General features: G+C 41.5%; 1 protein-coding gene across 1 annotated transcript in view; it reads right to left on the reverse strand.

Annotated features, from left to right (window-relative positions):
* The window catches only part of LOC126199592 (venom carboxylesterase-6-like), a 76,684-nt gene that overhangs the window by 23,681 nt on the left and 25,838 nt on the right, over positions 1–27,165 (reverse strand). Inside the window, exons 4-8 of the mRNA XM_049936518.1 lie at positions 26,415–26,610; positions 24,373–24,558; positions 14,441–14,638; positions 9,192–9,380; positions 2,590–2,810 (exon numbers count right to left, since the gene is read on the reverse strand). Coding sequence (XP_049792475.1) covers positions 2,590–2,810; positions 9,192–9,380; positions 14,441–14,638; positions 24,373–24,558; positions 26,415–26,610 — 990 coding nt within the window. The remainder of the gene's footprint in view (positions 1–2,589; positions 2,811–9,191; positions 9,381–14,440; positions 14,639–24,372; positions 24,559–26,414; positions 26,611–27,165) is intronic.

Below are 27,165 nucleotides of genomic sequence, written 5' to 3' on the forward strand. Positions count from 1 at the left end.
AAACAATTTTAAAGACTTATTAACTATTTTTGTGCCCATATGACATATCACATAGCTAAAAAAATAGTATAACAATTCGTAGAAAAAGATACGAAGAAGGCCATTATGATTTACAGTTTACAGATTTAATCAAAAATATAACAAGCAGTAGCTCAAGTCTGTACTTTCGTGCCGTGGGGGGTAGCCGCGCGATCTGAGTTGTTTTGTCACGGTCCGCGCGGCTTCCCCTGTCGGAGGTTCGAGTCCTCCCTCGGGCATGAGTGTGTGTGTCGTCCTTAGCGTAAGTTAATGTTAGATTAACTAGTGTGTAAGTTAGGGACCGATGACCTCAGCAGTTTGGTCCCATAAGACCTTACGACAAATTTCGATTTGTACTCTCGTGGATTAGCAGTTTCTTTAGCCGACTTCCTCAGTTATATTAATTTAGTTATTGCTTATTTAGCCTTCAGCCCTTCTCTTAGAATGAGATGTCAAAAGTTACGGGGTATCTCTCAATATCGTGTCGGACCTCTTTTCGCCTGGCTTAGTGCAGCAACTCAATGTGGCATGGACTCAACAAGTCGTTGTAACCCTGTGCAAACATTTTGAGCCATGCTGCCCCTATAGCCGTCCATAATTGCGAAAGTGTTGCCGGTGCAAGATTTTGTGCAGGAACTGACCTCTCGATTATGTCCCATAAACGTTTGACTGGATTTATGTCGGGTGATCTGGGTGGCGAAATCACTCGCTCGAATTGTCCAGAATGTTCTTCAAACCAATCGCGGACAACTGTGATGTGATACATTGTCATCCATATAAATTCCTTCGTTGTTTGTGAACGTGAAGTCCGTGAATGGCTGCAAATGGTTTCCAAGCAGCCGAACATGACCATTTGCAGTCAATGATGGATTCGGTTGGACCACAGGACCCAGTCCATTCCCTGTAAACACAGTCCACACCATTACGGAGCCACCAACAATTTGCACGCTGCCTTGTTCACAACTTCGGTCCATGGCTTCGTGTCGTCTGAGCCACACGCGAACTCTGTCATCAGCTGTTACCAATAGAAATCGGGATCCATCTGAGCAGGCCATGGTTTTCCAATCGTCCAGGGTCCAACCATTAAGGTCACGAGCTCAGGAGAGGCGCTGCAGACTACATCGTGCTGTTCACATAGTCGTCTGCTGCCATAGCTCATCAACGCCAAATACACCGCACTGTCCTAACGGAAACATTCGTCGTGCGTCCCACATTGATTTCTGCGATTATTTCTCGTTGTGTTGGTTGTCTTTTAGCACTGACAACTCTACATGGACACTGCTGCTCGTGGTCGTTAAGTGAAGGTCGTCTCCACTCCGCTGTTCGTAGCGGAGGGTAACGTCTGAAATTAGGTATTCTCGGCCCACTACTGACGCCGCGGATCGCGTGATACTTAATTCCCTAATGATCTCCCACGCGTCTAGCTCCACTTACCATTCCTTGTTCGAAGTCTATTAATTCCCGCTGGTCACTCATAATCACGTATTAAACCGTTTCACCTGAATCATCTGAGTACGAGTGACAGCTCTGTCGAAGCACTGCTCTTTCATTCCTTGTGTGTGTTACACTACCACCATCTCAGTATGTGCACATCACTGTCCCATGACTTCGGTCACTTCAATGTAATGCCACCAGGAAGAACACATGCCAAAGACATTAGAAAACATTCATAGTAATAACAATAATAGTAACTGACAGTAAAAATATAATAATAATAGGTATCCAGAATGATATACTCGTAGGCTAGCTTAGCATATTTGAAGCAAAGTTTAGTATTATCGGAAGCGGAATGGATAAGGGAAGAGAGAAGATTGCAATGACAGTGACAGTAGTTGTTAGGGAAGAACAGAATACAAACAGGGAAACTTCCGAAACGGTAGGAAAAAGTTGTGGCGTGGGGGACGGACGAGACCGAGCTGCACAGGATGTGGGAGAGAGATGTGATTTGAGGTACTGTGAAACGATGTGGGAGAGAGATGTGATATAATGTAGTGTGAAACGCAGGGACAAACTCGTTTCTCGCAGAGTCTTCTTTACTCAGCAGTGAATGTTCTTCATACTTTCAGTATATTATTCCTTTTTTTCCATCTTCCCAGGTACTGTAGACCTATAAACTGGATTTTTTGTGGAACGTGAATACGTTTACTCTTCCAGCCATACGTCTATTTCAGCCATCGTTGTATGCGTCCCAATTTCTCCCTTGTTATTTACTAATTTGTAAATCTATTTCCATCACTCAGGCCTACCGCAATAGTTCCTTTTATAAAAACAAAGGGTTTCTTAACTCATATAGTTGTGTGACGGAGACGACTTCCGTCATAATAGCTGTAGAAATCGCTGCCGAGTTAACTCACCACTGAAAGTTATGCAATTTAACCACTGAATAATGGAGAGCTAAGAACACACGTAGGGGCGGGGGGGGGGGGGGTATTGGAGACGTTCTGAAACCCATCAAAGGAAATGTGACTGTATAGAAACTCAAAAGCATATACAATTCACCAAGCAGTTGTAAACTTGTACGCAGCAACTACGGAGAAAAGCAAATAACGTCTACAATAAGACAGTACTTACGTCGTAAACAGCCTGGGTATTATCCACGGAGAACCCTTTTTCCTCAAAGTAGAAATTCTCTACCTTTACTGCCGCTTCGATTTGTTCCTCCACAGTTGGCACCGGCAGCTGGGAGCCCACCAGGAGTGTGAAGTTCTCTCTCATATCCGCTGCGTAAGCTTCGTCTGTCAGGATTCCGGACGCTACAACAACATATGCGTTGCCCGTGAAATGCCTCATCCCTGGATAAGCATGTCGTTTTACATGTATTTTATTAGAACAGTCTTTTACGATCCATAAGACGCACATTTTTCTTCGAAAAATTGCGTCCAAAATTCAGGTGCGTCTAATACTCGAAATTAATATAAAAACGTCCGGCGTTTTATTTAAAATGCCTGCCTCTTTAAGAGAGGTCTTATATCAGATGCCACGGTACCTCTGTCTGGCAACACTGGATTCAGCAGTGCAGTAATACGACGAATATGGCTTGCGGGGATTCACAAGCTTGCTAACACTGTCTCCATGCCACCCCTCCAAACCCACAACTCTGTCTAAGCTACGTTGCGTCATTGCAGTCTACAGTCAACTTGAATTGGAAGTGATTTGTGTTATCGGTAACAGTACAATATTTTGTTAATGGCTAGTTTGGTAATTGAAAAAAATAAGTTATTTGTATGATGTGAGCTATAAATTGAAAAGTAATAGCACATGCAGAAGAACGTAGAAACAGAGCAGCTGAGAGGCATTTCGGTCCTCCACCAACAGGAAAAAGCCATTCATGATTGACGAGCTAATAAAGAAGAAGTGAAAAATAATTATGAATCCTAAACGTGAAAACAGAGGGCTGAATGAAAAATGGCCATGGCTAGAAGATCACATACTGAAATGGATTCGTAGACACCGCCAAAATGGCACTGGATTGAATCCAAAAACGAATCAAAAACATTCTTGTAAGCTAGGGCTACAGTGAAACTTAACAGACCTTAAGGGTGGAGTTGATTGGTGCAAAGGTTTGTGAAGCGTCATGGACTTTGCGTGCGAACCAGAACCAAAATATCTCAGAAAATGCGACAAGAGGATGAAGGGAAAATATTATCTTCTCATCCCATTATTATTCAACATCGAAAGAAAGCCGGTACGTAACTAAGCCAAACAGCGAATATGGACGAAACTCCTCTGACATTTGATGTGCCGAGTAACAGAACTGTCGCCATGAACGTTGCTAAAACTGTAACTATAATAAGGACATGCAAAAAGCACTATACTCTTGTATTTTCAGGTTATGCTGACGGTAATAAACTCAATCCAATGATCATTTTCAACCGCAAAACCTTCTGAAATATTGTCAGCTGTTGTTGTTTATGTACATGACAAGGGTTCGATGGACGAGGCTGGTGTGAAATTACAGATTAACGGAGCGTGGGAGAGAAGGATAGATGCTTTACTGAAGAAAAGTTTTCTTCTTGCGCAAAATCAGTCAAATAACCGTTTGAAAAATTCTGTGGAAGAGAGATTGAGACAGGGAAGTACCAAACTTGCTGTTGCTTCACAATTGCAAGCTTTTGATGCCTCGATAAGTAGACAACTTAAAGTATGTATGAGAGAGGAATGGAACAAATGGATGACGAATGAAACCCAACATGAATTCACGCCGAAGGGAGGTTTAAGACGACCTACAATCAAACAAGTGTGTCAGTGGATAAAACAGTCGTGATCTAGAGTGGGAGAAGATATTATTGTTAAATATTTCAAGAACTGGGGCATATGTAACTCTCTTCATGGCAGTGAAGCCCCTTTATATACGTAGATGACAAAGATAACAACGAAGGGAAGATGCAGAAAAAGAAGAAAATTCAGATGACAATTTTAAGGAATTCAAAAATTCAGTTCGGTTTTATGAACTAAGAATTTTTTTAGTTCGGCTTTATAATATAATAATAAAAATGGAGAAAGTATTAATTAAAAATATTACTTGAAAATTAAGGTGCGTCTTATAGGGCGTAATGTCTTACAGTCCGTAAAATACGGTATGTACAACCAGATGGCAGTTATAAGAGTCGAGGGGCATGAAAGGGGAAGCAGTGGTTGGGAAAGGAGTGAGACAGGGTTGTAGCCTCTCCCGGATGTTATTCAATCTGTATATTGAGCAAGCAGTAAAGGAAACAAAAGAAAAATTCGGAGTAGGTATTAAAATTCATGGAGAAGAAGTAAAAACTTTGATGTTCGCCGATGACATTGTAATTCTGTCAGAGACAGCAAAGGACTTGGAAGAGCAGTTGAACGGAATGGACAGTGTCTTGAAAGGAGGATATAAGATGAACATCAACAAAAGCAAAACGAGGATAATGGAATGTAGTCAAATTAAATCTGGTGATGCTGAGGGGATTAGATTAGGAAATGAAACACTTAAAGGAGTAAAGGAGTTTTGCTATTTAGGGAGTAAAATAACTGATGATGGTCGAAGTAGAGAGGATATAAAATGTAGACTGGCAATGGCAAGGAAATCGTTTCTGATGAAGAGAAATTTGTTAACATCGAGTATAGATTTAAGTGTCAGGAAGTCGTTTCTGAAAGTATTTGTATGGAGTGTAGCCATGTATGGAAGTGTAACATGGACGATAAATAGTTTGGACAAGAAGAGAATAGAAGCTTTCGAAATGTGATGCTACAGAAGAATGCTGAAGATAAGGTGGGTAGATCACGTAACTAATGAGGAGGTATTGAATAGGATTGGGGAGAAGAGAAGTTTGTGGCACAACTTGACTAGAAGAAGGGATCGGTTGGTAGGACATGTTTTGAGGCATCAAGGGATCACAAATTTAGCATTGGAGGGCAGCGTGGAGGGTAAAAATCGTAGAGGGAGACCAAGAGATCAATACACTAAGCAGATTCAGAAGGATGTAGGTTGCAGTAGGTACTGGGAGATGAAGAGGCTTGCACAGGATAGAGTGGCATGGAGAGCTGCATCAAACCAGTCTCAGGACTGAAGACCACAACAACAACAACAACAACAACATATGCTGTGCCTGTCATAATCCATCTCCTGCAGAAAACGTGTTAAAATTATTCGACAAAGAGGAAGCTCTCAGATAACCCTTTGGAAAAACAAAATAGTTCCAAAAGTAAACATTGCCTTAGAAAATCCAAAATATTACAGTTACGATTAAAAAGATGTACAAAACGCAAACTGAAAGGAAGATGTCAGGACTTAGATAAGGTCACCATTTTTCGTAGGACTGCAAGAACAATGTTTCCCACAGAGCGTTGTCCTTGAGGGTCTCTGATGATTGCCTAATTTTGACTGAAACATCCCGTATCAGACCGAATGCCAAAGTCAACCACGAAGATTTAACCTTTTAGGTAACACATGAAAATTTGTGGCGGACCGGGACTCGAAACCGAATGTTCTGTTTGGAGCGAGCAATCACGTTAACAACTTTGGCTATCCGAGCGCGCTTCCAAGACAGATCCAAATTTCCTTATGTCATTCTGCCAACGACCCCACCGCTCAGAACTTTACCTGGATTCTGCCCATAGGGTTTCAAGGAGATAAACGTAATCAACGTTAGTATTACGACCGTCAGTGTGTCTATTGAGGCTTTCAAAAATTATTTTTAACAATGTCTGAAGAAACACATTCGTCACGATCCTGCAGCTGTACTAAATTTATGAAATTTCACGTGTCACCAGTAGGTAACACCTTTCGAATTAATTTCTGAAATGTAGTACAGCTGCAATTTCTTCCCCTATGTTTATTTCCTCATATATTGTTAAAAATTAGTATAATAATAATTATAACAATGAGCGTATGGCATTGGTGGCCGGGAGACCCCTCGTGGGGCGGTTCGGCCGCCGCTCCACAAGTTCTTTAACGCCACTACGGCGACTTGCGAGTAAATGAGGATGAAATGATCATGAGAGAGACACAGCACCCAGTCATCTCGAGGCAGAGAAACCCTGACCCCGCCGGGAATCGAACCCGGGACCCCGTGCACTGGAAGCGAGGACGCTACCGCAAGACCACGAGCCGCGGACAAAATTAGTATCACATGCCTAGATGGCCAAAATGACGATCCTCCAATATTAATGTTCAATACGTTTGTCTCCCTGAAATCTTATTGCGGGAATCCAAGTGAAGTTACGAGCGATCGGGTCATTGACAGCCAGTCTTACGTACTGAACCAACACGAAAGAACTCTGGCATCTCTGGAAGACATGTACACTGATTTGTAAATTATATCAGTGTGAATGAGAAGAACATGGTTAGTCGTTTGCAGATTAATAAGCTAAGTCAGTGGATATTTTTTATTATTACAGAGGATCCCTTTCATCACTAGTTGTTAATTTTGTGTGACAGGGTATTACAGGTACGTCATGGGCAATAGAAACACGGTTTCATCATTTTTCCAGCTGTGATCAGTTTTTAAGTTGTCTCCCTTCGAAAGAAACTATTGCTTTCAACTTAAACGTACTTCATAGTTACGAGAAAGATGGAGGAGAAACATTCACAGCGACTATGTTCGTTACACAAATTGATATTTCGCCTTACCGCAAGGGTAAGTGGGACAAATTTTCGTTGTCGTCATTCCATTACACAGCTGGTGGTTGTCCATGTTCGCGACTGTAGTTGTAATCGCCAGTCTAAACTGACAGATTGGAGTAAAAGTCAAAGTCGTATTGATAACCTAACGAAAATTTGGTGTAGGTGGGCAGGTCATGTATCTAGCCGAGTCAATTGTACATGAAACAATGACTTTCCTTGCTAGATTTCTAAGAGATGAGATAAAAGCGAGCTGACCATCTAAATGAAGACGGAACGACAAATTAACATAATTATCTGTGTCGATCTCTTTTCATTTTCTACCATGACGCTTTTCGAGGCTTTGCAGACCCCTACTCTTCAAGCGCTTCAGTAGTTTATATTACATTTGTGTTTGATGAAAGTAGCCATTGTAGTATTAAGTTCCATTTCGCTATAAAAAATAAACATTTGTTAACTTAAGTTTACAATTTGTAAGCAACAATAATTATACTTACAATGTGTTTCGGAAGAAATAAATTTTCAGTTCGTCACAAATATTCACTTTCGTCATTAAAGGGCTTATAAACACGAGGCAACAACACAACCAGTCCTCAAATTGTACAGATGTAGAAATAAATAGCCTCGTAAGTCAAAGAGCATTCATTACTAGCTTACATTGCGAATCACAGATACAAACAACAGAAGTATTTAACTATTCACTACTTTTCCGCTTCAGAGTATCATTATTGTAAAAAAGAAAAATATGAAAAATAAATGAATTTTATCTCTATATTTCAGCACCTTTATTTGTTAATTTTCTGATTTGGTGATTTGGGAATCGTTTTATGATTTAGGCCCCAATAGCAGATAGTAATAACAGTTGTTGTGCATCGTCTAGTATTATAGTTAAGATGCCTCTAAAAGAAGCTCACTGCCACTTTCTCAGCTTTATCGCTGAATGTGTTATGTGGTGCATGTTCTCTGTTGCGAATAAAAATTTCAAGTAATTTATTGATGATCACTTGGTGGTCTTTGTTTAGTTTGTAGAGTATTATTAGATTATTACCTACTTTTTCCAGAATATGTCCTCTGTCGTTAATGTGAGCTCTACCTAAATGTATTTACTGGTTCTTTAGATGCATTTCGAAAACGTCGTCTAGTCTGACTGTATTGGACACTTTCTGTCTTAAACACACTAGCTGGAAAATTTGTCTTTCTTGGACTTTATGCTGTGGGGCAGTGAATTACATAATTTGTTATGGTCGAAAAGCATCTCTTACATTTCAGTGTCTCAGTACATTAGCAATCCACACAGAAAACATGGACAGAACACAATAACAAAGGTGCGACAGTGGCAGTGAACTATTTTAGAAGCCTCTCAAGCATACTAGAGGTTGCTTCTCAAGCATACAAGGCGATGGACAGTAGCAATTGGCTTTAGGTAGGCCTAAATAATAAATCAACTCCCAAACCAAATCGAAATATTAACAAATAAATATGCTGAAATATGTTATTTATATTTCATGTCTTTCTGTACTGCAGTAATGACATTCAGGAGCGAAAAGGGTGTAAAGAGTTAAACATATATGTCTTTTTTATCTGTATCTTTTATTGTCAATGTAAGCTGCTAATGAATGCTCTGTGATCTTGCTGCCATATTACATTATCACATACTGGTTATACCTTATTTGTAGTGTAATTGAACTCAGAACAGACAAAAGACTACAGTCAGCAAACAAAAATGTAATGTAATCCACTCATCCATCCGATGATGACGGTTTAATTTACCTTTTACTACACTAAAGAGTCGTGGTTAACAAATCACAGTTCATCATGGACAACACAACATTAACGGGGGTAAATGCTATTATAGAACAGACGCTAACAATACACATATCCCTAACTACAGCCCACGATATATGTGAAAATATAGATTACGTATTTATCTAGATGTGGACATTAAAGGTACAGCAACGACGACAATGATGATTATGATATGGTGCATTGTAACGTAGCTTCTGAAACATATGAATATAGTATTTTATATTGTCGGCTTTGAGATAACAGTGCGCTACATTTGTATCCAAGTTTGTGTACGTACATTCAACAATGACGCCGCCATCTGCAGAGGTGACGCCCGCCATGACGGGGACCTGGTTGTAGCGGCCGACCCTCAGGATGTCTCCTGGAGACTCGGTGACCACCGCGGTGTCAGACTGCGGCTCAATTACGGGCGAAAAGGCAATCCCCCTGTGGATTCGCTTCTCCCGTGGGGAGGTAACAACAGTTGCTGTTCAAGGCACGGTCGTTGTTGGAAATGGGAAATGAGAATGTCTGTAATGAAGTTTGTGATATGGACGCTTACAATTGCACTGGTCAGTTACACACTTTTATCTTCAACAGAAAACTCGATCCATTCAATGAAGTTACCACACAATCCAGTAATACTTTTCACGCAACGCAACATTCTGATTTTCATTTACGTTTAAACAGATTGTACAATATATGTTAGAATGAGAAAACCTGTAATGAAAAATTATTTCAGACAGAAGAATGAAACAGTAAACATTTGTTATAGATATTTTCATAATTTTCAAAAACGTTAGTAATGATTGTTATTATTTTGTTTATTTCTACGATATTTTGGGATCATTTAAAAACATTTATTGTGCCAGTTACCGAAGTATAAATTACACATAAATTTGTCATTCCTCGTATAGAACGTTTTATGGCAAAACACATAGCTGAGCTCTTTGTCCTTTTTGGTGTGTTTTAAGGAGTTGTTATTCAGAAAAGTGTGAAGTTCATTGCCAGTGTGTTCTAAGGCAAACATTTTTATAGAAAAATTCTGTGGTCTAATATATTGTGTGTGAGATGATATATTCCTCAAAACAAAGTACTAAATAATAGAAATATTAAAGAGAAAAATCTTCGGAACTTATCATTTTATAATTGATGCATAACAAAATTAGCGATCCTTTTAAGATATGAGTCGACTTTCTGGTTTACTGCGTCAATGTAAAACATCCAAAAAACTACAAAGAAGAGACTAAGATAAGTAACAGAAAATGCTACACGTTTTGAGCCTTATAGTGCTACTCAAAAGCACTTCACCATTGTTTTGTATGTTCTCAAGGTACAACTATTTACGAAGATGACACCAATGTTTACCACTAGGATTAGCTGATCAATTTTATATTTTGCTTTTATCTTACTGAAAAGAGTATGTTAGACGCTCAAAAGCCATTGCTGAAATTTAATGAGCCTAATGTTCTTAAATATTTTCGTAACTTCGGACGGTAAAGTATTAAGACACGAGATAATTAAATACATTAGCTGCACGCAAGCGTTGGTTTATATCACTGGTACAAGCTGAAAATTTGTGCTAGACTGGTATTCGAACACAGTTCTCCTGCTTGTTAGGTAGATGTCCGTCCACTATGCTATCCGGACACACTGATCACCACAGTTTCACAGAGTTCACCAGCGCGGCTCGTGTCAGACACAAATTCTCAAATTACGCCACTCGCTACTGATGTAGTGCACCTACTCATTGACCTCATTCCTCATGGTATCGTTCTGATGCCCATAAGAGATCGAGCTTGGTGTGCATCTTCGCTGTAGAGATCATTGGCCGCCACTATGAATCAAGAAACAATAGAGTTAAAGACGTTACCTGCTAGTGGGCACTGATTTATATCAATATGGAATGTTAAAAATTTGAACCGGACCACGGTCGGAACCTCGGTCTTCTACATACCAGCCAGAAGTGCTGGCCACTATGTATAATTAATGTGACGATGGCCAATGATCCTTTCAGTGTCAAGCTCGAGCTCTAATGGGTCTCGGCTAGAATATTACTTGAGAAGCGTGTCTGTCCGACCTGGCGTCTCGGGTGCAGCGGCCACCTGCTGCTGCCATTATGGTGGTGGTCGACATTTTGAGCCATATCTTGAAGGCAACATTTCATACTTTAGTGTACGCAAGAAGAACAGCCTGATAAGACTGTGATAAAAATGTATGTGTTTCGTTTGTGTGTTGTTGCATACTCTATGTTTTGTATGTTTGGCTGAGGGTATAATACAGATTTTCTACAGTTATGGAGGTATTTCCACAACAACAAAGGCAATAAAAAAACAGAATAAACCGTGGCTGCAATATTTCATTAGAAGTATTTGAACACCTACTATTGGACATTAATATGGGTTGTGTCGGCCATTCGCCATAATCACGACTTGAGCTCTACCACGGATACAATGAATTAGATATCTGCACATACGTGGAGGAACGCCAGCCCATTCTGCCTCAACGAAACCAGAGAAGGTAGTAACGTTGGACTCTGGGTTCTGGAGCGAAATCGATGGTGTAACTCGTCCCTGCGATGTTCCATTGGGTTCAGGTCTGGACTGTGGGCAAGCTAGTCTATTTCAGGAATGTTACTGTCAACGTATCGTTGCCTCACATAAGCTACTACATGGAAGGGTGCATTGCATTGTCAGCTGATACAATCATCGCCTCCAGACTGATGATTTACTCTGAGCAGTACACGGTGCTGTAGAATGTGGCCATATCCCACAGCACTTAGCGTTTTCGTAAGAGCGAAAAGGGGATCACATCCTTAACACGAAAAATATCCCATACTGTAACACCACATTCTCGTACTTCACTGTTCGCATGCACTTGGTGACAGGTAATATTCTCTATGCATTCGTGAAACCTAAATCCTGCTATCGGATTGCCACTCGGTATAGCGTGATCCACCACTTCAAATCATTCGCCTCCAGTCATCCACTGACCAGTGGCGTCGCTGTTTGCACCACAACAAGCGTCGATTAGTATTTACTACAGAAATGTGTGGCTTATAAACTGGTATTCAACCATTTATCCCATTGTTTTTAATTCTATACGAGCAGTTATTGCGCTAATTGGACTGCTGGTAGCACTTTGCTACTCGTAACTGATTCTCCGATCTCGCACGATGTTGTACGATCATCGTCCGCAGTGCTCGACGGTACCTGTCAGTCAGTACAAGAGATCCACGTCTAAATCTACGTCTACATGACTACTCTACCATTCAAATTTAAATGCCTGCCAAAGGATTCATCGAATCACCTTAAAACGATGTCTCTACGAACAGTTGAATCATCCGTGCGAGCTCCGATTTCTCTTATTTTACTACAACGATAATTTCTCCCAATGTAGGTGCGTGGATACAAATCATTTTCGCATTCGGAGGAGAAATTTGGTGATTGAAAGTTCATGAGAATATCCTGCCACAACCGCCTTTGTTTTAATGATTGCCACCCTAATTCGCGTATCATACCCGTAGTAGTCTCTTCGCTTCTTCGCGATGATAAAAAAAGAGCTGTCCTTCGACATTCCTATCTGATGCGGACCCCACACAATGCAGAAATACAAGATAAGAGGACGGACAAGCACAATGTGTTGCTTCTTAACCGTTCTTCCAATAAATCTGTCTTTTGTTCGCTTTCTCCACAACATTATCCATGTGATCGTTTCAGTTTAAGTTATTCGTAATTTTAAGGCTTAAGTATTCTGATGAATTTAGAGCCCCTACATTTGTGTGGTTTATCGTGTACTCGAAATTTATCGGATATCTTTTAATGTTCATGCGGATGACTTCAAAATTTTCATTCTTTAGAGTAGCCTGCAACTTTTCGAACCATACAGATATCTTGAGTGAATAATTTTGCTATTGGATTTGATCATCTGATGACTTTACGAGACGGTAAATGACAGGATCATCAGCAAAATTTCTAAGGGAGCTGCTGGGGTTGTATCTTCAATCGTTTACGTATATTAGGGAAAGCAGAACTCCTGTAACAGTAGCTTGGGGAAAGCCAGATATTACTTCTCTTGTACTTTATGATTTTCCCTCTGTTACTTTGAACTATGACCTTTCTGGCAGGAAATCAAAAATCCAAACGCACAACTCAGACGATACCATGTCGTTAAGCAATTTGATTAGAAGTCGCTTGTGAGGAGCGGTGTCAAAAGCCTTACGAACATCTAAAAATATAGAATGAATTTGAGATTCCCTCCGCTAGCATTTATTACTTCTTCTGAATAAAGATTTAGTTGTCTTTCACAAGAACGATATTTTCTGAATCCGAGTTAGCTGTTTGTCAACAAATAGTTTCCTTGGAGGTAATGCAAAATGATCTAACGTAGAGTATGTTCCAAAATCCTACTGCAAATGGACGTTAGTGATATGAGTCTCTAATTTAGTAGGTTACTCCTATTTTCTTTCTTGAATACTGGAGTGATTTGCGCAACTTTCCACTCTTTAGGTACAGATCATTCGTCGAGCGAGCGGTTGCAAATGATTGCTTAGTATGGAGCAATTGTATCAGCATTCTCGTGAAGTAACCTGACTGGTACACAATCTGGATCGGAAGCCTTGCTCTTGCTAAGTAATTTAAGTTGTTAAGCTGCTTCACTACACAGAGAATACTTGCTTCTACGTTTCTCATATTGTTCTCGATTGAAATTATGGGCCAGCCGCGGTGGTCTAGCGGTTCTAGGCGCTCAGTCCGGACCCGCGGGACTGCTACGGTCGCAGGTTCGAATCCTGCCTCGGGCATGGATGTGTGTGATGTCCTTAGCTTAGTTAGGTTTAAGTAGTTCTAAGTTCTAGGGGACTGATGACCTCAGATGTTAAGTTCCATAGTGCTCAAAGCCATTTGAACCATTTTTTTGAAAATATGGAATATTCACTTCGTCTTGTTTAGTGAAGGACATCGGTAAACTGTACTCACTAACTGTACTTTGTGGCTCTGTTGGCAATGCCATCAGTGACATTACCATCTGCCTTCATCTGGTTAAGTTTCGGCTATACCTCCGCATTTCCACTTCACAGTCGCATCGTCAGAAACTCTAGAAGCCTTGAAATGTCACTGGCGGATTTGTTTCTCAGAAAACGTCCGATGACAAGTCTACGTTACAGGTCACTGAGCTCTCCGGACCCAGCCAATCTGGTGTCAGCGCTCCTTTAGTGACAACGTAATATCTCCTCCACCCACGTGCCCCATTTTGAAGTGGTGGTTCCGGTCTCGTGACATCTACTGTCAATTCCACATTAGTCACGAATGTCCAGATACTTTTACCAGGTAGATATGTATTACTACACTGGAAAGTATCACACGAGGCCAAGTGTCCATTCTACAAAGATACTCAGAAAATCTTCATGAGAAATTCTGTCGCTCGAGCTGAGGTTCACCCGGTGTCGCGGTCAGGAGGCGAGGTGATTCTACTCTCTCTCTGCAGAACTTCGAGAAATTGCTGCCGGAATCTGTCTAGGACTAACAAAACTGCCACAGTTCGACTCACGAAGTCTGAGAGGGCCCGGCTGTTGTCCCTGGTGAGGTCTGTGTGGTTGACGGTCCTCAAGAAGGCAGCTACGGCGGAATCGTTGGCGCCCTGCGTCTGGAAGCCGAGCGCCGCCGCCAGCCTTCTCTCTGGGGCTCGGCTCTACGCTCCAGTTGCCGTTCGCTACGCCGCTCTCCATTATCGCTCCACGGAACAGACCTGTAAAAAAAAAACAGTGGCCTCATTTCGTCCAAATAATCAACCATGATCAAAAATACAGAACTTCTGCATCTCCACTAGTTAGTGTCAGATGTTGTTGTTGTTGTTGTGGTGTTCAGTTCTGAGACTGGTTTGAGCAGCTCTCCATGCTACTCTATCCTGTGCAAGCTTCTTCATCTCCCAGTACCTACTGCAACCTACATCCTTCTGAATCTGCTTAGTGTATTCGTCTCTTGGTCTCCCTCTACGATTTTTACCCTCCACGCTGCCCTCCAATACTAAACTGGTGATCCCTTGATGCCACAGAACATGTCCTACCAACCGATCCCTTCTTCTAGTGAAGTTGTGCCACAAACTTCTCTTCTCCCCAATCCTATTCAATACTTTCTCATTAGTTATGTGATCTACCCATCTAATCTTCAGCATTCTTCTGTAGCACCACATTTCGAAAGCTTCTATTCTCTTCTTGTCCAAACTATTTATCATCCATGTTTCACTTCCATACATGCCTACATTCCGTACAAATACTTTCAGAAACGACTTCCTGACACTTAAACCTATACTCGATGTTAACAAATACTGTCAGATAATACTCTGAGAAGACAAAAGTCATTGGATATCTCTTAATTTCGTGTCGGACCTCCTTTTGACCGATTTCGTGCAGCAACTCGACGAGGAATGGACTCAAAAAATCGTTGCAAGTCCTCTGCAGATGTATTGAGCCATGCTGCCTCTATAGCCGTCCATAACTGCGAAGGTGTTGCCGCTGCTGGTTTTTGTACACGAACTGATCTCTCGATTACGTTCCATGCATGTTGGACTGGATTTATGACGGACGATCTGAGTGGCCAAATCACTCGCTCGAATTCTGCACAATATTCTTCAAACCAACGCCTTTTGACAAGGCGCATTGTCATCCACGTTCTAGAAAGTTCTTCAAACCAATAGCGAATAACTGTGACCCGGTGGCACTCCATATTGTCATCCATAAAAATTTCAACCTTGTTTGTGAACGTGAAGACGATGAGAGGGTGCAAATGCTCTCCAAGCAGCCGAACATAAGCATTTCCAGTCAACGATCGGTTCAATTGGAACCGAAGACCCAGTCCATTATATGTAACATAGCCCACACCATCATGGAGCCACCACCGACTTGTACAATGCCTTTTTGACAATTGGGTCCATGTCATTGTGCCGTCAGCGCCACTCGCGAACCGTATCATCAGCTCTTACCAACTGAAATCAGAATTCATTTTACCAGGCCACATTTTTCCATTCGTCTAGGGTCAAACCCTTACGGTCCGGAAAGCAAGCGAGGTGCTGCAGGCGATATCGCGCTGTTGGCAAAGGCACTGGCATTGGTAGTATGCCGCCATAGCTCTTCAACGCCAAATTTCGCCGCCCTGTCCAAACGGGAACGTTCGTCTTGCGTCCCACATTAATTTCTGCTATTATTTATCGAAGTGTTAGTTGACTGTTAGCACTGACAACTCTACGAAAATTCCCCTAATCTCAATCTAACGCCGCGCGAGATTAGCCGAGCGGTCTGAGGCGCTCCAGTCATGGACTGTGCGGCTGGTCCCGGTGGAGGTTCGAGTCCTCCCTCGGGCATGGGTATGTCTGTTTGTCCTTAGGATAATTTCGGTTAAGTAGTGTGTAAGCTTAGCAGTTAGGTCCCATAAGATTTCACACACATTTGAACATTTTTCAGTCTAACGTGAAGCCCTTCTGCCACAACGTTGTCCGTGGTGGAAGGTAATGCTCGGCACACTCTTGAGACTATGGGTCTCAGGATATTTAATTCTCTAACGATTTTCGAAGCGTCCAGCTCCAACTACCATTCCGCCTTCAAAGCCTATTAATTCCCGTCGTGCGGTCATAATTACCTAGGATACCGTTTCACCTGAATCAACTGACTACAGGTGACAGCTCCGCCAAAGCACTGCTCTTTCATACCTTGTATTCGTGATGCTACTGCCATCTGTATACGTGCATATCGCTATCCCATGAATTTTGTCGCTTCAGTATATTTCCAGTATTTCACTCGCCTCACGGCACTTTAAGTGAATATATAGAATAGCAAAATGTAATAGAGCAAGTGGGTTGAATGCTGATGAGGTTTGTAGAAGAAGTACACCTACAACTACATTCATAATCTGCAAGAGATGTTTTGACGTGTGGTCGAGGATAGTTTGTTTACCGGTGTCACCTCGGCGCTTTACTGTGCTGTCGAGAATGGTGTACGATACGCACCAGGCCTAAGCGGAACACAACAAATACCACAAGCGGCCGCCACCACCCACACACAACCACAACCCAGGCAACACTCAGTTCTCAGCAGCAGTCTCCAGATGGCGCTCAAATATCCAGACCTCTTGCTGCTTCTGCACTACGTCCGTCAGCACGTCACGCTCATCCATCTATAGTATTGCCAGCCGCTTAGGTAAACGCTAAAAACCGGGGAGTACTTTGTTTCCGACTAGTCCCGGAGCAGACGAAGAGCCATCTGCGGACAGGCAGAAGGACGATGCGCCACAGACACTCCCTCAATTCCGATCCTGCGGTTAGACAGTTCTTTCCACTGCCTACAGTCAGCCCAGTAGAGTTGATGCAGGTATGCTATGGAGCACAGTTCCGTGGTTTGTGTTCTGACGACCACGTTCCAACTGAGAAGTCGCTATTTATGAAGAACTAGGACAGAAAAAGCAGTGCCTGCATAATTGTATTCAGTCGTAGTAATACCGTTGACTGCCAAGAGACAGTGATAGTTCTTGGATTTCATTCTATTAGGTGCAAGACACAAAATGCGACACATAACTCTTACCAAAATTAAGTAAAATTTCTGTCCCATCTCTTAACAAATGTTATTGGTATTTTTATTGTGTTGCCACATTTCTGTACTAGTGCCGCATTGTCAAGCAAGTGTATAATCTGATAGTAGTAGCGTGCAATCTGCTATCAGTTTTTGTGAACTATGGCAGCAAATAAGTTTTATGCTACTTTGGATATTTGGACTGAATTAATAGTAAGTTACAACATCCAAACAGCGTGTGGGAAGGAGGACTGTTGGTCTCCGTGTGAGCACATATCTTTCTTATTTTACTTTCATGGTCTTTCTGCGAGATATACGTAGGACGAAGGAATATATGACTCTTCTACTAAAGTTTGTTATGGATTTCTAACAGGTTACCACATACTCGTGTAATGTCTGCCACTGGACTTGCAGGAGCATATCTGTGATAATTTCGCGTTTTGACTAAAGGAATCTGCTGTTCTTCTTCAATCTCCAGTTTATCTTCCATCTCTTATTTCAGTTATGGGTCCGAGAATGTCCGAGGAATATTCAAAAATCGGCCGAATAATCGATTTCCAGGTTGCTTTGTTCAATGTATCTTTACAGATTGTCGATACAGGGCGTACAAAAAGGTACGGCCAAATTTTCAGGAAACATTCCTCACACACAAATAAAGAAAAGATGTTATGTGGACATGTGTCCGGAAACGCTTAATTTCCATGTTAGAGCTCATTTTAGTTTCGTCAGTATGTACTGTACTTCCTCGATTCACCGCCAGTTGGCCCAATTGAAGGAAGGTAACGTCGACTTCGGTGCTTGTGTTGACATGCGACTCATTGCTCTACAGTACTAGCATCAAGCACATCAGTACGTAGCATCAACAGGTTAGTGTCCATCACGAACGTGGTTTTGCAGTCAGTGCAATGTTTACAAATGCGGAGTTGGCAGGTGCCCATTTGATGTATGGATTAGCACGGGGCAATAGCCGTGGCGCGGTACGTTTGTATCGAGACTGATTTCCAGAACGAAAGTGTCCCGACAGGAAGACGTTCGAAGCAATTGATCGGCGTCTTAGGGAGCACGGAACATTCCAGCCTATGACTCGCGACTGGGGAAGACCTAGAACGACGAGGACACCTGCAATGGACGAGGCAATGCTTCGTGCAGTTGACGATAACCCTAATGTCAGCGTCAGAGAAGTTGCTGCTGTAGAAGGTAACGTTGACCACGTCACTGTATGGAGAGTGCTGCGGGAGAACCAGTTGTTTCCGTACCATGTACAGCGTGTGCAGGCCCTATCAGCAGCTGATTGGCCTCCACGGGCACACTTCTGCGAATGGTTCATCCAACAATGTGTCAATCCTCATTTCAGTGCAAATGTTCTCTTTACGGATGAGGCTTCATTCCAACGTGATCAAATTGAAAATTTTCACATTCAACATGTGTGGGCTGGCGAGAATCCGCACGCAATTGTGCAATCACGTCATCAACACAGATTTTCTGTGAACGGTTGGGCAGCATTTTTGGTGATGTCTTGATTGGGCCCCATGTTCTTCCACCTACGCTCAATGGAGCACGTTATCATGATTTCATACGGGATACTCTACCTGTGCTGCTAGAACATGTGCCTTTTAAGTACGACACAACATGTGGTTCATGCACGATGGAGCTCATGCACATTTCAGTCGAAGTGTTCGTACGCTTCTCAACAAAAGATTGGTAGAGACGGACCAATTCCATGGCCTCCACCTCAATCCTCTTGACGTTCATTTATGGGGGCATTTGAAAGCTCTTGTCTACGCAACCCCGGTACCAAATGTAGAGACTCTTCGTGCTCGTTTTGTGGACGGCTGTGATACAATACGCCATTCTCCAGGGCTGCATCTGCGCATCAGGGATTCCATGCGACGGAGGGTGGATGCATGTATACTCGCTAACGGAGGACATTTTGAACATTTCCTGTAGCAAAGTGTTTGAAGTCACGCTGGTACGTTCTGTTGCTGTGTGTTTCCATTCCATGACTAATGTGATTTGAAGAGAAGTAATAAAATGAGCTCTAATGTGGAAAGTAAGCGTTTCCGGACACATGTCCACATAACATATTTTCTTTCTTTGTGTGTGAGGAATGTTTCCTGAATGTTTGGCCGTCCCTTTTTGTAACACCCTACTATCCACTGTTGATTCATAAATTTAAATCGCCATTATGTTTACTACGCTGAGATGTCCACTATGTCTTGATTTCTTGCGGTTGTAATATTTCCAAATCATGATTTCATAAGTTATTTATACGTAGATGTTACCTATGAGTGTTTATCTGTGCTGTGGTTGTCTGTAATGAAGTAATGCCGTAACTATATTTTCTCTTGAAAAATGAAACAAAAAGTTATCACTGAAGCCTTTGTAGGAAATTAACTCGTTTATGTCTCTAATTCTGCAGTGTGAAGTCTACTACAGCTTGAAGCTGGAGCTATTTAGATGACCTAAATAAGAGATTTATACGGTTATTACAATTTCTGTATTTTACTGACACTGCGAAGTTCGAAGTAATTGTCCTTGAGACATGCATGTACGTCTGAAGGACATTTGCATCGAACCATACACACACTGTGAGATACAGACACTACAATAATTGTCTTTCACGTTAAAGCAAGGGCAAACTGACGATCAAAACATTGTCTCTTGCTGTGCGACAGTCACCTAATGTGCAAGCAATATGGGACGTAAACACTTGGACATACGGATGTTTGGATCCGTCCTTGAAGCCTGTGCGCATTGCTGAAGTGACTAAGGTGACCGCTCGCGACAAGTGGAAAATCAGGGTTCGAGTCCCAGCCCGGCACAAATTTTTATGTATCTCTAGTAAGTGGTACACCTGAAATATGATCGTATTCGCAGTATGCACCACACCCAGTTCTCAGTACATTGTAGCGTCAAATCAATGAGAAACCTTAATGAGGCACCGAGTAAGATGAGCCACTGGTAAGACGCTGGACTCGCAAACGGGAGGACAGCGGTTCAGAACAATGTCCGGTTACCAGACGTTACGTGGTTTACCTGAGTCGCCTAAGAGAATTTCGAAGATAGTTCCCTCAAAAAGGACACATCGGGTCTCAAAATGTGCTACATCTCTAATGACCTTTCTTATTTGAGTGATGCCTTTAGTAAAAATGATTATTCTTCAATCTCCACAGAATCTATTCGCTAGAAATCAACGGAAACATGTAGCTGTAAAGAAAATCTATATCTTCTCTGGGGATGTAAATTCTGACAGTAACATAATGTCATATTCAATTTCCACTTTGTCTCTCTTCTTTAATATTTTGATGTAACAAGCTCATGGAGCACTGTGATCTGCATTTCCCATTTACTTTAAGGTTTATTCTTTAAAGTGGCAGACCTTTGGGCTCCGGGCGCACCAATCACTTGTAAGCTGACCGATCAGCCACTTACCAACCTCATTTAATATTTCTGTCCCAAGCAGTGATTTGAAACCGGAATCACTTGAACTCCCATCAAACAAAGATACGGTAGTGAGGGCTATGAGTCAGCAGACTGAGACACTCCTCTCGTAACACCGACTGCGGATATCGCCAGAGTAAACAACTATGTCACGAAGATTCTTTAATGGATGAGACCTAATAAACACAGCAGCGCACCAGACCAGCTCCCTATGCGCATTAATTCCCTCCTAGAGAACAAAAGGTCCCTTCAAGACCGTTTCAACAAAACCAACCACTCTGCATCTTACCTTCACACCTCAAGTTTGATTACTTATTGAATCCCTGTGTCTACTAATGCACAAATCATAAATCTCCCACCTCTCACACTTCACATCCGTTACTTACTAGGTATTCCACAGACAGGTCAAAGACACCAGTTTGACACAAACAGCAAATGAAGACATAGCAGAAACACTCTCTATAAAGCGAAATACTTCGTCCAGGCCCCATACCAATGAATACTGTTGCCTCAGAAATTGCCCCATGTTTTTTACGAATCCTTGTCATCCTTTGCAGTATCATCTTTTACTTAGGTTGTGGAAATCAGGCACAGTTCAAATTTTCCTAAAATCTAATCCTAAGGACCTGTCAGCCTCACGTCTGTTCTTAGGAGAATCCTTGAAACTATTCTTACCCAACAACTCCATTAACTCATGGCAGCACAGCATCTGAGACACATGTGGCCTACGACGATCAGCCAATCAACTACTTCAACCTCAAGGTAAACCAAAGCAAAGCCAAGACAATGATGCTGGCTTCAGCTATCGGCGATTACGTCGTCCTGAATCAAATCTTCATATGTGCAAAAATCTAATTCCTTTTACTAACACTGTAAAGAGAACTACACCAATTCCAATGTAAAAAAGAATAAAAACCATTTTGAAATGTGGAAATATGTCTTAGAACCAACCATCGAGGTGAAATAGATAATTGTGACAGGCAGAATCACATTACCCATAAATGAGGCATTATCTGTCAAAAAGCTACACATTAGCTTGGAATAATATCTGTTTAATTCTTCCATAATCTGTTCTGGTATTGCAAATCTCAGGTTCCAATAAAGTGATTAACACAAAGTTGAATGGAATAGTTCATGGCAATTCCTTGGACAATGTGACCACTGTGGATTTTGATATTAGACCACTCCTGTATGAATGCTCTGAAAATGATATACGGGGCGGGGGAGGGGGGGGGGAGGATGGGGGAGGGGAGGGTGACTGTACAGTTTAGTTACCAAATCAAAACATGTGTTATGTAATTATCTCTTGTATGTAGGGACAATGCAGCGTCGTGTTAGACACTGACCCCGGTGCAGCTAGAGGAACGAAAACAAAATGCAGTGGGATACTGTAAGGTAATTCTTTTTTGACAGCAGCGGAAACATTTCATCTGTGTCAGACCAGTCCTCACGAGTAAATATATCATCTGGATTGACCTGACACGACAAAATACTTTAAAAGTAAGGCATAAAAATGTAGCTAGAAGAACGAAAACAAAATGCAGTGGGATACTGTAAGGTAATTCTTTTTTGACAGCAGCGGAAACATTTCATCTGTGTCAGACCAGTCCTCACGAGTAAATATATCATCTGGATTGACCTGACACGACAAAATACTTTAAAAGTAAGGCATAAAAATGTAGCTAGAGGAACGAAAACAACATGCAGTGGGATACTGTAAGGTAATTCTTTTTTGACAGCAGCGGAAACATTTCATCTGTGTCAGACCAGTCCTCACGAGTAAATATATCATCTGGATTGACCTGACACGACAAAATACTTTAAAAGTGAGGCATAAAAATGTAGCTCTTAGTTGAACTCTCTTTACGATGAATTTCCCTTCAGCTACTAACATATTGGACTCTGACGCTTTTACATTGTATAGTTTTAAAATGTAAGGCCAAATCAACCTAGAATCACCAGTCAGTCTACTGATTAGAAAAAATTACGTTGATTGCCATCAGTTATTCAAAATAGTGTCAGGTTGGGTCCACATCGTTTAAGGCGTTCCCATGTCTTCATGAGACAGTACCCTCTGCAGTTAAAAGACGTAGCGAAAGAAAAACTAGACCGGATGCTAAGATTACAGGTAACTCCTATGATATGGTTCAGTCCCTGGATTTCAACCTTCATAGCCGCAGGCCTACAACAATAACCTTCATGGTAAAAATCAATGACCAGTAGAATTCGGATATGCCATTTGACATATTCCAAGCTGACATTCTGCGATGCAGACGACGAAAATGTAATTTTTTCGTGCTAGATCTTAAATAGTTACGGTATATTTTGAATGAAAATGTTCTTAATCCCACTGGCGAACAAAAAAATGGTTCAAATGGCACTGAGCACTATGGGCCTTAACAGCTATGGTCATCATTCCCCTAGAACTTAGAACTACTTAAACCTAACTACCCTAAGGACATCACACAACACCCAGTCATCACGAGGCAGAGAAAACCCTGATCCCGCCGGGAATCGAACCCGGGAACGCGGGCGAGGGAAGCGAGAACGCTGCCGCACGACCAAGAGCTGCGGACCACTGGTGAACTGATTCATAGGATGAAAAGAGTACTGGCTCTAAAAATCTAACAGTGTCACAATGTTGCTCAGTAAAATAATGAAGGACTACATTTCATACCCCATAAAACAGATGTCCAAATATGATATTAAAAATAGGCTATTGTACAAACATCGGAAAGTGTTCCTTACTGAAAGAGATCTAAATTTAGCTGCTTGGTTGTAAATTTTTATACCAGTAACTTTCTGGTATTGGTATCTGTCGTATCAGAGTATGTTATTGGCGCGTTTCGGTGGAATAAAATTCCCTAGAGGACTGAACATCCAACAGCTTTCTCACCAAAGTGAAGCAGAGAAAAAATATTCACATATCGGTAAATAGATCTTGGCCGCAACATATGATATAAAGAAATTTCATGTTTTCCTGTACAGTGCAAACTTACATTTAGTAATAAATAAAACATTGCTTTTTATTCTGTTTGCATCCACGTTAAACCTCAAAAACATCAGATCAAAAATTTCTTATTGCGTAGTTTGGATCGCAGTTGTAAAAATGCGGATTACATTCATTAGTGACTTTAATTAGAAAATCCATTGCCGGCCGAAGTAACCGAGCGGTTCTAGGCGCTTCAGTCTGGAACCGAGGAACCGCTACGGTCGCAGGTTCGAATCCTGCCTCGGGCACGGATGTGTGTGATGTCCTTAGGTTAGTTAGGTTTAAGTAGTTCTAAGTCCTAGGGGACTGATGACCTAAGACGTTGAGTCCCATAGTGCTCAGAGCCATTTCAACCAGAAAATTCATTAATGCCAAACTTGCAATATGCAAATACCCAGATGCAGTCCCATTTTCCACTTGAACTGGACTGATTTCGAAACATGGTTTGCGATGGATGTTAACATGAAACTGACGCTCGGTAGGACTCACCTTTCGTAGCCAGGGAGAGGAACAAGTGTGACGTGGAGGAGCCGCCTGCGCTCTCACCGAAGATGGTGACCTTGTCCGGATCGCCGCCGAAGGCCGCGATGTTGCACTGCACCCACTGCAGGGCGAACACCTGGTCCTTGAGGCCAGCGTTGCCAGGAATGTCGTCGTTCTGAAGGCTCAGGAAACCTGGCACATGCCACAGCAAGTGCATGGATGAGGATAATTTAGTGTGAGTCCGGAATTGCCTTATCAGTAAGTGAGACTAAATTTAGTAAATTCTCGTGATACATGTGCAATCTATACCAGTGCTATCCTGAAAGTAATCGTCATATTCATGTAGCAAGGAAAGTACTTAACAGAACCAAATTGTCGGAACACTGATTTAGGAGGTCTGGTACAAATAGAAACTTGTTCGCCTGCCGCGGCCATTCAAAATAACTGTTGCAATTGCAAACCGAGACAGATGTTAGATACGTTCTATATTATACTTTTTGCTGGTAGAAAATCTTAGATCTGCCGACATTCGTCATGAAACATGTGCTGCGTACGGACGAAATGTGATGAATGGGGTTTAAATGTACCATTGATGCGTCAATGCCGTTACTAGTTTTAGAATGGAAGGACAAACGTTCATGATGTCGATTGAAGTTACCGTTCGTCTGTAGTGAGCAACGAACTTGTACGGAAAATTCACAGGAATATTCGAGGATCCAGCGCTTTATGATGTCTCAGTTGTCGGGCATCTTTTTGCAGATATATTTGAGAGTTTTTGCGCGAGATCGTAGCCAAGCAGTTAGGATACCTCACATTCCGTTATATTTCAAAATTCTCAGGTAACATCATTTTATGCAAAAGCACTTTTCAGTTCGTTAAGAGATACGATAAATGTTTAAGATGGAATGTGATTATGTGGTGCAGCTTCAATATTTTTTAATAAACTTGAATTTATGTTACAACCTGCGTGAGATTAGCTTTAGTGAAGTAATTATATTACTTTAACCAGCGGTCACTTATATCTGCGCCGGGACAAGCCACCAATTATTTATGTTCGATAACGGAATAGCGCTTAAATTGTAAAAGTAAAGTAAAGTAAAGTAATCCCTATAAACGTAGTATGATGTCCTTCCAGCAGTTCACACACGCCATGGGCCCATTTTATAAAAATTTAATAATAAAAATTTAATAAAAATTTAATAATAAATAAAAATTTAATAAATAATTATTTAATAATAATATTAAAAATTTAATATAATAATAATAATAATTTATTTGGCATTATCCACATACCATCAGCTTCTATATTCTCAGTCCGAATCATTGATCTCAAAGTTTTCGCTGAATCGGCGTATTAAACTGGAGAAATGCCTTGGTTTTCATCGTTCTTAAGACAGTAGCCAGCAAGTGGTTTCCTACAGTTCGAAGAAGTAGAAATTGAATCTGTTTGTTGAACCGTTTTGGTTTTATTTCAGACAAAACATTTGATATACCGATGTAGCTATGTTGAAGGTATTATCCCATCATCCACAAGAAATGCTTTTGACAAAAGAAGCGATACTGTGAGTGTGACCATACATCCACTCCCATAAATACAGAATAGGTAGCTGGAAGGAGGAAAGGTGGTACCTTTGCTTGCACCTTATTATTAATAAATAGTATTCAGTAGCAACCGACACCAGAACCTGTAAAATTCAAATTCATTTCTGATTTAGGTTACCCCATAGTCTCTACACAGCATGCTTCTAAATTTTGCACATAAGGTATCATGTATTATACGAGAGTTTCTTGAGGTACCTGCTGTGTGTGGGAACCCATGCTTGAAAACTCCATCCGGTCAACCTAAAGAGTGCAGAAAAAGTGAAGACCAGTGCAAACTGCATGCCACTCGAGCGGGAATTATAACTGTGGTCAGCATTGGATACAGCGCCAGTGAGCTCAACTTTTTTAGTAAGAATATAGATTTTGTATTACGAGACTCTTAACTGGAGAGATAAGCCTTAGTTTGTTCCAACTACTTGGTTAATCATTGCCATGAAACCACTTACCAATGGAACCGAGGCGATAGTTGAAAGTGACCACTAGAACGCCCTTGTCCATGAAGAAATCAGGCCTTCTAAATCTAGAGAAACCCGTCGTGTTGCCGCCACCGTGGATGTTGACCATCACGGCCAGTGGAGAGCTGTCGTTCACCAGGGGCACGTATACGTTGACGTACAGGCAGTCCTCAGAGCCACGACCTTTCTGAGGACCCCTCGAGCCGTAGGTCAGCGTGTCCCGCGTTCCAGTTCAACTGGGCGGTGGCGTTGGTGCCTGTGGGCGTAAAATACACAGTCCTCCGATGACAAGTTGATTTTCAAATGTATTCTGACCGAGAGTAAAGAGGACTTAGCATAGACAGTGGGAAAAGGATGACACGGTAAAGACGATGGTAACAGTGAGTTGCACAACATCAAGATTGGGGATGGATTTTCGGAAAAAGCGAACGAATTCTCCAGTCTAAGAAGCATATCAAGTAATGATAACTGAAGCAAGAAGACAGCAGAAGTAGCTTGGTACAGACAAAGATTTCTTCAGTAAAAGAGCTATCTGCTAAATAATGGTATGGAGTTGAAGAATAAGTTCCTAAATGTGTACAGTATTGTATGGAAGTGGAATACTGTATATACTATCGGAAATCTGAAGAAGAACAAAGTGATAGTATTTGAAATGTGATAAAAATAAGATATGAAATCAAGATTTACTAAAATTATATGCGAGGAAAGAAGCTACATGAAATTCGTAAGAGAAGAAGGGACA

The sequence above is a fragment of the Schistocerca nitens genome, chromosome 8 (genome assembly GCF_023898315.1).
Source record: "Schistocerca nitens isolate TAMUIC-IGC-003100 chromosome 8, iqSchNite1.1, whole genome shotgun sequence".
Taxonomy (NCBI): domain Eukaryota; kingdom Metazoa; phylum Arthropoda; class Insecta; order Orthoptera; family Acrididae; genus Schistocerca; species Schistocerca nitens.